Source organism: Squalius cephalus (assembly GCF_949319135.1).
Source record: "Squalius cephalus genome assembly, chromosome: 23".
NCBI classification, from domain to species: domain Eukaryota; kingdom Metazoa; phylum Chordata; class Actinopteri; order Cypriniformes; family Leuciscidae; genus Squalius; species Squalius cephalus.
Genome location: NC_137144.1, coordinates 20,494,083 through 20,506,799, shown reverse-complemented (window position 1 = coordinate 20,506,799; position 12,717 = coordinate 20,494,083). Strand labels below are relative to the sequence as shown.

General features: G+C 36.8%; 1 protein-coding gene across 3 annotated transcripts in view; it reads right to left on the bottom strand.

Moving 5' to 3' along the window:
* ntrk3a (neurotrophic tyrosine kinase, receptor, type 3a) overlaps nucleotides 1-12,717 on the bottom strand; it is a 215,508-nt gene that overhangs the window by 84,848 nt on the left and 117,943 nt on the right. For all 3 annotated transcript variants that reach the window (XM_079859110.1, XM_079859111.1, XM_079859112.1), the window contains exons 5-10: nucleotides 9,126-9,280; nucleotides 8,165-8,307; nucleotides 7,653-7,794; nucleotides 4,405-4,701; nucleotides 3,341-3,355; nucleotides 1,366-1,427 (exon numbers count right to left, since the gene is read on the bottom strand). In XM_079859110.1, the coding sequence (XP_079715236.1) occupies nucleotides 1,366-1,427; nucleotides 3,341-3,355; nucleotides 4,405-4,701; nucleotides 7,653-7,794; nucleotides 8,165-8,307; nucleotides 9,126-9,280 (814 nt within the window). The remainder of the gene's footprint in view (nucleotides 1-1,365; nucleotides 1,428-3,340; nucleotides 3,356-4,404; nucleotides 4,702-7,652; nucleotides 7,795-8,164; nucleotides 8,308-9,125; nucleotides 9,281-12,717) is intronic.

The window sequence follows — 12,717 nt, the reverse complement described above, 5'->3', positions numbered from 1 at the left end:
AACAACATGTGTACAAAAATCACATATTCTGGGTGGCCTTATAATCATGCGATGAAATTATAAAGGAAAACCCTTATATGGAGACAGGTCGTGTGTGAACTATGCAAATTACTAACCTTGGGCACAAGGTTGCTCATTTATTAGAATACTCCAAATTAGATTAGAACGAGGTTAAGAACAAATTTTTCATGAGAAGTTCTCCTGTGCGTACCAATACTAAATACACACACTTATTAGCGAATGAGAGACATTGAGTCTGGTAAGAGATAGATATTAGGTTGTTTCCGGCTCATTAATCACACCGGAATGAAAGGTCAAGTCAAGCGCAATGCATTGTGGTATGCTCAGTTGCACATTTTGGCAAACATAGCAGGTCATCTGGGTATTCTACATGTCCGCACAGGGCAAATTTGCATGCTGTTTACATTCTACACACAGCAGAAATAGTACTATTAGCATGCTAGCTATGACATTAGCTTCATTCTCAAAACATGTCTTTAGCATGCTTGATTCTCAAAACATGTGTCAATATAATTTAACCCTGCCTATACGTATGTTTTAAAAGCTTTTTACGAGAAAACTACAATCCAGGAATGGCATAACTAGCAACCTAAAATGTGTCAAATAAATATTTCTGTCTAATCTCGTGTGTCTCGCACACGAGGGGGAAAAAATAGCAATTTTACAGCAAACCTATGAAGCGTGTCTTGACTTGTTTATATGATTTATTTTGATGTTGATGTTGTAATCATGAGAGGTTTATATAATTGGAGTCATAAATTGCATATGTCAGCAGTAGCTTTGATAAATTCCATGAAAAGGGAAGAGCAAAGCGTATAAAAGAAAAAAATTATGATAATAATAATTCATGTTAGGTATTCTAGGAGAGTGATAGTGGTTAACTTACAGCCAAAATACACTTTCTTTTGGGAAATACAAAGCGTACAACTTAATATAATGTCTAAATGCTCCAGATAAACACAAAATATAGACAATAAACAATAAATCAAAGCAGTCAAAGTGCTGGAATAAAGCTATTTGAAGCAAAAAGCTTTCCCCTGTAATTACGAAATCCAAACAATCGAGGACCAAGCTTATTCTTTGTGCCGTCGCCCAAGTCCCTATTAAAATCTTCAGATGAGAAAATAATCTCTATTCAGTCAATTACAGAACGAAAGTACTTTTTAAAAGAAGCTGTAAAACACGTAAGCCACAAGGGAACCTGAAGATAGGATGTGCAATGTGAGAAGGAAAATGAACGAAAATGGGGTTTGTTTTCAACCTTTACCATGTGTTCTTGGGAAACCTCATTATACTTCAAATACTGTAGGTGCTTTCGATCTCAGGAGAGAAAACAACACTCACGCCAAACGTGTCCTCTTCAGGCCGATGTGTCATGGTGGGAATGGCGGTCGGAGTAGGACTCACTAGGAAACAAACAAGAGCTTAGTAGTGTTCAGAGAAAACATTTCTGAAACTTCTGGAAAATAAAAAGACCACATAGAGATACAGGACTGTGACCCCAACAGATACTTTGGGGTAATTGACATAAACATGTCCAAATGTTCAAATTTTGTTCAATTATGTTAATTTTACGTTAAAATGTATAAAGGTATAAAATATAACTTTTTTCACCATCCCAACTGACATTTGACAACATCTTTATTTTTGAACAGTATATGTATATGCATTATATAATTTACAAACTTTAATTTACCGAAATACATTTTGGAGCTATGTACTGTATCTTTCCATGAAATTAGCATTGTTTTAATTTCCCCTCCATTTTATGTCATTTTTAAATTGATTTCCAGACATTATATTACTAGCTTGATTGGTAACATAACTTAATTGGTTTTGTCAATGTAGCCTTTAGAAGGTGATGGATGCATTATATGTTCACTCTGAGTAACTATTTTAATTGTGCATTCAAATCATTTCGAAAAGATTGTATTTACGAATTTAAGTCACTCCAAAGGGAGTTATTCTCCATATCAGTAAGCAGTTTCTGAACTCCCTGAAACACGCCCTGATGGTCCATCCAACCAATCAGAGCACCTTGCGCTTTTCAGAAGGAGGGGCTTCATAGAGAACAAAACAGGGGTGTGTTTCCCAAAAGCATCATTAGCCAACTATGGTTGAAAGTTCCGTCGTTATCAAAATAGTTCAACGAGTCTGTATTTCCCGGTGTTTTCCCAACAACGCAACAAGTTCTCAACAAGTTGTGTGGTTGAAACTACCACTCTTGACCTGTGGTTAGAAGCATAGTTTCTTGTTTGCATGACATGTGGAATGAATAAATCCTTATCTTGACCAAAATAAGCAAGCTGACACTTTCATTTAAGTATTTTTGGCCTGGTTTCTCAGACAGGGCTTAGATTAAGCCTGGATTTGGCTTATCAATCAGGACATTTAAGTAGCTTTTATAAATTACAACTTCCCAAGTCGTAAATACAAACTTCCCAGGAGTACTTGAACACACCATAAGACGGGGTGTCAAATCCTGCACATGGATGACCAATGTCCCGCAGAGTTTAGCTGCGTTTAACACCTTTCTGGAAGATTCTAGTGTTTGAAGACCTTTATTTTCTGGTTCAGGCATGTTTAATTAGAGTTGCAGCTACAGTAGACTCTCCTGCAAGGTGGCCCTCCAGGAACAGGAATAGACAACCCTGGTTTTAAGAGAACTGTTAGGCATTATTCACTAAACATGTCTTGGGGCAAATACTGTTTTATTAGACCCGTTTTTTTGCAAGGATATTGCCATTTCGACAGGGAGTCTGCTCCTAGATTAATCTGCCACTATTATTCATGTAGTATTGAACAAAAGCCTTAATATTGTTTTTACCTCGAAAGAGGACCCGTGTGGAAAACCTGATATTCTACACTACAGGCATCTTCATTCCAACTTCATTCAGAGCTCTGACAGTAACAATCTGTCATTCGCAGAGTTTCCATGCATCAACTTTATTAAATATGGTAAATTAGGATGGTATCAGAGTAAGAAATGTTCTTGTGAAGGTAAGTGACTGTCCTCTGGACACTGTCCTTGATCCACATTAAATACATTTCTTGTGGAAAAGGATCTGATTTTTCCCACATACTGACAGATATCGGTCACTTTAAGCCAAAAATACAAAACGGGTCTAATAACAGCATGCCCAACTATGGCGGCCAGCCATTTGAAAATAAGGCCAAGGTAATTGTTTGGAGGATATTTGTTTGTTCAGTGCACAAACTAAATTGCTTCTTTCTAAATCATCATTTGTTTTATGATAAACAAAACTAATGAATAAGTTACAAAAATTCATGCAGCATCCAATTAAAGGGAGAAACTCACCATAATCGGGGTAGTCTACAGAGAAAAGGAGAAAAAAACAACAACACACATATATAATTACCAAATATGAATATGTCGAGATCAGCTCTAAGGACTCATGTAAACACATTTTAAAATGATCAGCATGCACCCTTCAGTGCATTTCTTGTGCAATTATGGTAATGTTCAAATTAGTCTTTTAGAATATAATATGGGACAATAATTACAATATTTATCATATATATAATATTACATTAATGTGGAATCATGCATGAGGTCGTCATATAATCTGCATTAAAAAAATAAATAAATAAATAAATAAATATATATATATATATATATATATATATATATATATATATATATATATATATATATATATATATATATATTTACACACACACACACACATATATATACACATATACAGTGCATATATACACATTAACAGTGCAGAGAGGTTCAAAATTCATGAGACCTCTAGTGTAAATATATTTCACACATATTTTACTGTATATAGATTTTTTCCAGCTTTAAACGAAAGCAGACAGACAGACAGACAGACAGATAGAACCTAACTCTACATATACATACCTATTTAAGCACAGACTGAACCTAGGTTTCCAGAATACACTCTTATGCCTGCTATAGCATCACACCAAGAAATGTGCACTTTTCAAGTGAGGGTCTGTATCTATATTTATCTATAATCCTGGTTGATTCTCACCTCAGTGTTAATAAGTTATTCAAGCGGGGCCTTTGAATGACATCCAGTCGATTCTGTTTCTCAACACGGCGTCAGCAACCTAACAGCTCAAATCACAGAAACCCTCCTCATGTACACACCAGTACCAGAGCGTTTAAAGTCAGATTTGCTGGTGCACTAAGCGGTATATGTTGTTTCCTTTTGCATTACTTTTTCCCACTCTTATGAGAAAAAGAGATCTTTATACGTATTTGACAGTTATTAATTAAATTGAAAATGTGTATATTACTCATTGGGGGAAAGAAACATGTAACTATTGATTTCAGGCTGACATAGACCTGAAATGTGCGATTTAATTGAGTATAAGTCAGTCACGTACCATCAAAAGGTGGTTGGAGGAAGTGGGCGTACACAGTTTTGACAGCCACGCCCAGGAAGTTGCTGGCCTCCAGCGTGTAATTGCCATTGTTGTGGTGTGTTGGGTTTTTGAACATGAGGCATCCCTCCAGGTTGTCCTGATAGACCTCCACATCTGGACGAACGTAATCGTTGGTCTTGATCTCCTCGCCCTTATAGTACCACCTCAGGGTGGGCAGGGGGTGCGCACGGACCGTGAAAATCATGCATGTGTCGTGCAATTTCTGCGGCTCCTCAAACTTAATGATGACGGGAGGGACTGCAGGAGAGAAACAAATTACTTTTTATACAGAAAGGATAACTACCTTGTGCTACCGTCCAACATAAATCCATAGACCAATGAGCACGGATAACCATAAACCACGTTTATGCATGAGTGGGACTTAGGCTGCTGTGGCACAGGTGGTCCGTATGCGTATACGGATGTTTGTTTGATCCGCTATCCTGCTTCTTGGACAGAAGATCCCAAGTTAACTGCCTGGCTGGCCATCAAGCATGTGTGCGAGCGGACATTTCCTGGAATGGAGGCGCAGAGCCAACGGTGGGAAACAACTGCAGTTTCCATTATCTTCTCCACCCACCATGTGTTAGTTAGACGGTAGCTGTCAGCAATTATAATGTTTTGCGTTCACTCGCAAAGAGCTCAAAAGGTTTTCTCAGGGAACACAAAGGTTTTGCGATTGAACGCAGAAGCATCGTCTTGTTTTCTCTCCCATTTTTTTTCCACACACCATGTCCCTTTAGCGGCTCCGTAGTTCTCAACATTGATAATAAGAAAAACTGTTTCAATCAAATACGTGTATCCTTGGTGAGAATAAGAGACTTCTCAAAAAAACAGTTTTAACATCCCTTAATTTCTGTGACTTTTCTCCAGTCTCAAGGCCAGAGAGAGAGAGAGAGAGAGAGAGAGAGAGAGAGAGAGAGAGAGAGAGAGAGAGAGAGAGAGAGAGGGAGAGAGAGAGAGAGAGACAGAGAGAGAGAGAGAGAGAGAGAGAGAGAGAAGAGACGAGAGAGAGAGAGAGAGAGAGAGAGAGAGATTTACCTTCCTATCAATTCAACATCAGAGAGAGAGAGAGAGAGACTTACTCTTATTTCCACAGAATTTGCCGCTCTAAGCAAATCTCATGCGGTCAATAGATATTGAGCGTGGGAAGAATCATCTTACATTGTTGTTGGCCAACACCGTTCAGTATAAATGTAAATACATATTCAACACGGAGACCTCACATTACGTTGTAACTGTAGCTGTGTTCATATAAGGAAGTCTATAATTGCCTTACTTCAATCCAAGTGGGCGAAAACAACTGTTGTTTGATGGTGTGGTGTAGCATACTGTGATTTTTTATTTTTCAATTTATTTTAATTAATGGCAATGGTGGAATTAATATTTAAATCACTTAATTATCTGATTTATGCCTTAAACTCAAATAGTTTTAACTATGCACAACAGACAAGCACATTCAAATGGTCTTCATTAAGTATACTAGCATATACTTAAGCACACTTCTAGTTAGTCATTACATCACCTAGTTAGTCAGTTCTGGAGTCATTTTTCATGCATTAGTTTCATTTAATTAGATCAACTGAAGTTTTATTACTGGATGTCAAAATGTGATGGGTAGAGCCAAGTCTTTACATATGGATACTTTTTTTGAGGCAGATTATGCCTTTGTTCTTGGCTTTTTCTTTGTCTTTTTGTTATTGTTTCTCAGGGGTAGGATTTATATGTTTGATTAGAGGCATAGTGTCTTTTTGCCAATTTTCATGAGTTTCTTATTGCCTCAGGATTGTTGTTTCTTTCATTTTATTTTTCATTTGGGACATTATTTTTTGCATTCGTACCCCTATATGGGAAAAATAAACTTAATGCCAAAAATGCAGCATGCATTGATTTTTTTCCAAGTGTAATATAAAGCAAAAACACATTTTAAGTGAACAAAAACTGGAACATTTCCAAGTTTCTGATTTCTAAGACCCCGGCATATCCTTGCCAACACACAAACACAGAAAATACACCACCTAACTCTGCCACAAAGCAATCACATGTAGCCTACTGCACACTGAAACATGATAACATTGATAAATCTCTCTAATATTTCACTTACAGCCTTTTTTTGTGTGAAAAGTCCAGATGAAGAACAGCTCTCGCTTTCATAGATCAATAAACTACACAAATGACTTTCCTACAACACATAGGGTTGTAGTACCCGAGTTCTTCTTTTTTTCTTTTTTTTAGGAGGAGTAAGATTGTTTCTGATGAACCAATTTCTCAAGACTTCATAACCAATTTAAATAGCCTCACTGTGATTTATAGAATTTGATTTGAGAAAGAGAGACAATATACAAAATATTTAAAAGGTAAAGTGTGAACTAACATCACCAAACAAAAACGATCTGAAACAATCCAACCTGATCTCATGAGAAAACGTTACTATTTTACAAGTTGGTGATTTCACATGAATTTGTATGATGTGATCTGTATGTTTTTTTTTTAGACAAAGAAAAAAAATGCAAATCAAATGAGATTTTACAAATTCATACCAATTAGCCACCAATTCACTAAAACGTAATTATGTCAAAACAATTTGTTGTCAAACAGGTTTTCATGACACTCTCTCTCTCTCTCTCTCTCTCTCTCTCTCTCTCTCTGTCATTGGTCAATCAATCAGATAGCCCCGCCCCAAACACATCCCATTGGCTGAGCCAGTTGCTATACTGTGCTGGTCAGAATGCTTAATCAAACAGTAATGCTTTGAAATCCCCAGAGCCACAGTGGTTACACTTTTCAGCAACATCAACCGACATAACGACTTACTCAGAGTTGCCTTCATGTTAAGATGAAATAATAGTAAGTATTTTAATAACAAAAAATTACACACTTCACCCCTACCTTGTTCTAGCATTGATTCTGCATTCTCCAGAGCTAGTTCAATCAATAATACTCACTGCTTCAAAGAAGAAAAAAAGAAAGCAAGCTTTTTGGTGATCTTCCCTCCCTAAATGCCTACCCTTTAAAACAAAAGGCAATACAAATTAAGAGTTGGTAGCCGTGAGGTACAGAAGCAATTGACGTTATCAAGCTAAAGAGGCAGACACAGCCAGGTTCGGTGAGCTACTCTGAGGCAGAAAGGTAGAATTGGCGCGTTAGAGGAAGTGAGGCTGAATGTAAAGGCATTCGAGAGGCACAGAAGCAAAAAAAGAGGCACTTACACTGCACTGAAAGCTGTATTGAGGCATTAGTCATCCCAACTATATTCTCTGCAATGCAGGTCAGCATGAAGCTGTTATCGTCTCGGCTGACATTGACCAGAGTTAAGTTGATGGAGTGGACATTCGGTGGATATTGATTGGACTGGAAGAGAGGAGGACACAATAGCTTCTGAAAACACAACCAAGCTTACACAGATTCAACAAATGGTTTATGGTCTAACTAGTCACTGTAAGGCTCAAGTGGATCATTTAATAGATCTGAGTCGTGGTAGACGCCATATTTTATTTGGAAAGGAATAAAACCAGGATGTAAGGGATAAGTAGTAAAGTCCTTTTAAGGCTGTACTGCCCATCCAGCAGAGAAAAAACACACAGCTTAAGCACAGTTTACTAGTTTAAAGTGGTTTAAGCTGGTTTAGCTGGCCTCCAAAAGATTTTGTCGACTAAATTAAATATGCCAAAAATACATAAAAAGTGCATGTTTATTTCTAGTTAGCAAAAGTCTGCCTTACTTGGTGTGTGTTAATTGAGTGCAGTTCACCGACGGTCCAATCCACTTCCGGTACAGGCACCGCTGACCCATTGCAGGTGATTGTGACCCTGTCACCTTCTATCACCGTCAGGTTACTGTGACTTACGCTGATTTCTGGCAAATCTTGGTTGGAAACAGACAAGCAGTCATTGGTATGAAAAATAAACAGTAGGTAATTTATTGTTTTTAATATAAATATGTATAAGGTAATCTAAATAAGTGAAATAGCTGAATTCTATTGACAGCATTTGTGACAAGAATTCCATTATGTCATCAATGTGGGCACAGAAAATAATCTTGACATCCATTATTTTAAAAACAATAATAATATTTCAGTTTACCAGCTTTTTAAGATAAATGCACTGATCTATATAATGACATTTTATGTCATTCTATATAGATCAGTGGATAAATGGCAATACATGACAGGGTATAATTTTACACAAACAACATCAGGAAGCAATTTTACCACACTAGACCCATGCTAACATTTATAATTGTTTAAGTTTTAAAGCTATATTTTTAGCCTTTTTTTTTTTTTTCACTTCAAAAATTAGGAAGAACAACAATGCTGTGGTAATCGCCACTGCCATAAATTCTGTTGAAGTACTTAAAGGATTTTACCCAACAATTCTGTGATTCTTTACTCACTCACAATTTGATTCAAACCTGTATGACTATCTTCTGCAGAACATAAAAGAGGATATTTTGAAAATGCTTGTTTTTGTCCATTCAATGATAGTCAATGGGGTCCAAAACAACATTTGGCCATTTGAGTTCTACAGAAGAAAAAAAGTCATGCCGGATAGGATGACATGAAGATGAGTAAATATTGACAGAACTGAGAATTGTAATTTTGGGGTGAAATATCCCTTTTAACTTGTATTGAACCCAAACCATTCTTTTCATGACAACCACACTTTGCAGAAAGTGTCCCATACCACACTGAGAGATGTTCATGAGCTGTAGAGGGATCTTGGAGACTCCGTTGTTGCAGAACAGCTGCTGGTTATGGAGTCCGGCCTCGCCTCGCTGCTGCCACAGCTGGATCCAACGGATACTGCAGCTGCAGTTAAACACCACTCCTTCCAGTTTCCTGCCACAGCACAATAGAGTTCTTAGTGAGGACTCACAAAAATGCACACAATGCCAAGTAGGTCCATTCAGAGAACCAGTAGCAAACTAGGTGAAGGACACCGTTATTCAAAACATCAACTTTTCCAGCACCCATCAGTCAACCACAGTCCAGAGAGCTGCTGGCATTCCTCCATTTTGCAGCCAGAACGAGTTCTGTGCCCAGGGCTTTGTGTACGAATGCTTTCTGGACTGCAGCCCTTTCCTGGCCACGTCTGTCCAGCTATTCGGCGTGCCAAATTCACCACTGGTGCCCAGGGCGATCAGAATCCCGCAAACGAAGTCAAACAAAACATGAGCTTCTGGATTAAGGCAAAAACTAAGCTGCAAGATGTGATATAAATGTGCCATTGTATTTTGATACAGTCTAAAATGTATTCTCGCAAAATATAATTCAACAAATTGGAAGAACAATCTTAATCTTGCTGATGCAAATGCCGTGATATTTAAATATCAGAAAATATATATTATAAATATTTGTCTGTAATTTTTCTTAACTAAGCCTAAATTAGCAAGCAGTTGGACCTTGTGTGCGAGTAAAACATATTAGGCTTTCTAAAAGGATCTTCTCGGTGCTCAGTAACATATGGGATTATAATTGCATACGTTTAACTGGACAGACGGAAGAGTGTGAGGTCAATCCCACATAAACCTCCACCCACAACTACATCACTTGGTCCAATGAAGGGCTTCCTTTCGGAACCATCTCGATGCCAATGACTCCAACACCTACTCCCAGAGCAGCAATATCACTGCGAACAACAACCATCTCTAGCCCTCTCAGTATCGCATTTCACGCTCTTTCAAACAACCTTTGAGCGCAGCCACCCCCACTCCTGCACCAAAAACAGACATCATCTACATCAACCTCCTCCAAATGTCTAAATGTCAACTCTGACAGATCTGCCCGTGATCATGAAGGCTCCACTGAGAATTTAGAGGGTCTTCAACTTCCTGGAAATGTTGAGTCAGGGGCGTCATTCCAGTACTTGACACTATCCTCTTTCCCTTCTTATATCTTCTCTTTCACTCCTTCACTTCTCCTTCGGTGGTTCACAATCTTTTTCACTTCAAGGTCCTCATTGGACATTATTCAAAGGCCCTCATTTCTAAGCGGATATGTACCTCCGGTGATAATATAGTAAACAAAACAAAACATATAAAAGATCAACTAGGAGATAAAATGCACTAAAATAAAAAATTTAAAACAACTCAGAGAAAGATAATTAGATATAATAAAAGATTGTAGCTTATATTTTTAACAAACAAACAAACCAACATGGGAGACAGATAAACTAGATGAAATGTATTTTCAATAATATAAAAAAATATGGGCAGATGAACTAGGAGGTAAATGCATATAAAAAAAAATAATAATAAAATAAAATTAAATAAAATAAAAAAAAATTAAAAATTAAATTAAATATGCTGGGCAACGATTAATCGCATTCAAAATAAAAGTTTGTTTACATAATGTGTGTGTGTACAGTGTATAATTATTTTGTATAATACACACACACACACACACATGTACATATATATTTAGGAAATATTTACATGTATATACTGTATATATATTATTATATTATATTAGTTTATATTATATTATATTTAATTTTAATTTAATTTTATATAAATATTTTATATCTAAATACCATTTGTTTCTTAAATATATACATGCATGTGTGTGTTTTTATATATACACAAAATAAATATACACAGTACACACAAACACAAACTTTTATTTTGCATATAATTAATCACGATTAACCGTTGCCCAGTACATAACATAACATAACATAACATAACATAACATATAACATAACATATAACATAACATATAACATAACATATAACATAACATATAACATAACATAACATAACATAACATAACATAACATAACATAACATAACATAACATAACATAACATAACATAACATAACATAACATAACATAACAAAATAGGTAAAAGATCTAGAAAAAAAAAGTACACCAACACACAACACTATATTGCAATTTAGGCTTTGAATTATGTAGGCCAAAAACAGTGTAATCCATGTTCAAATGCTCCCAAAAAGAATATAATGGATTAATTTAAAAAAATCTATCTTTAATATATAACATTAACTGTTAGAATAATCCTTAATTACACTTTTTGTCAGATTACAGGCTAATTTGCCTCTGCAGTCCCCAATTGTAATGATTTAGTAAATTGTATGACAACTGCTTTTATACTTTTATCTACCATAGTTATTACTGAGAGCAAAGAACAGGGTATAATCGTCTTTGTTCCGTTTTACGCTCACTCCTCGCTTAAAGGGCTTCCAGCCGGCAGGATCCTGCAGCGCTGCGGAAGGTTCTGGATCTGATCTCAGTGGGAGTCTCTCTCCTTTAAGAGTATGAAATATTAAAACCCGCAGGATATGTCTCACCTGGCCTGCAGCCTGGCGGACCATGACGGCCTAAACCTTTGCACGCTCATTCATTCATCAATTGGTGCGAGCGAGATAACCTTTCTCATTTGCAAGATAGGGCAGGAGATAGAGGCATACGAGCTGAATCCCATGCATATCATGAAATTGGCCGAAACTGTAAGCTCTGGGAAACGGCATTGTTGCTCATTTGCACAAATGAGGGGGAAATTTTTCTCGTGAATCTTTAAACACTTTTGTCGGCACGTTCCGCGCAAGGACAAGCGCAACCTGCTCGCGCATTTTGGAGCTTTGATCAATAATGATCAAAGGAGAGTCTAAGTAGTTTCTCCACCCTTTAAAAACTAAATTAACATGTCTAATGAGAAGAGTTCACGTTTCCTTTATACTAAGCAGTGTCATGAACAGTTCATAATGGAGAAAGAACATGCACGACATGTTTAATTTATAGCCCACATTTTACAGACAATATGATAATCTAGATTAGGGGTTCTAAGCTAGTGGGTCACAACCCAAAAAATAGGTCGCAACAGGCCAGTTCTAATGGACCACAGATAGCAGGGGAAAAGAACGCTAAACGATAACAATAAAATGCAACTAAATATAATCTATAACTAGGATTTTAAAAAAATATAAACCGCATGCAAAACCTCTCTGCACCTACAAAACAAGCAAACTAAAAAATAATAACAAACCAGCCTAAGAAGGTTTATTGGTTTTACCTGGTTTAGCAAGTCAGACCAGCTGACAAGTGCCCCAAAACTCTCTAAAACCATCTAAACAGACCACCTTAACTGGTTTGACCAGACTGAGAGACCAGCTAACCAAATTAGGCTGGTTTACCTGCTACAAAAATTCAACTAAGGTGGTATTGCTGGTTTTATCTGGTTTGGCTGATCTTTCTAACCTATCCAAGTGTTTTTTTGTTTTGTTTTTTGGTTTCCCAATATGGCCAAGCTGGCCTTT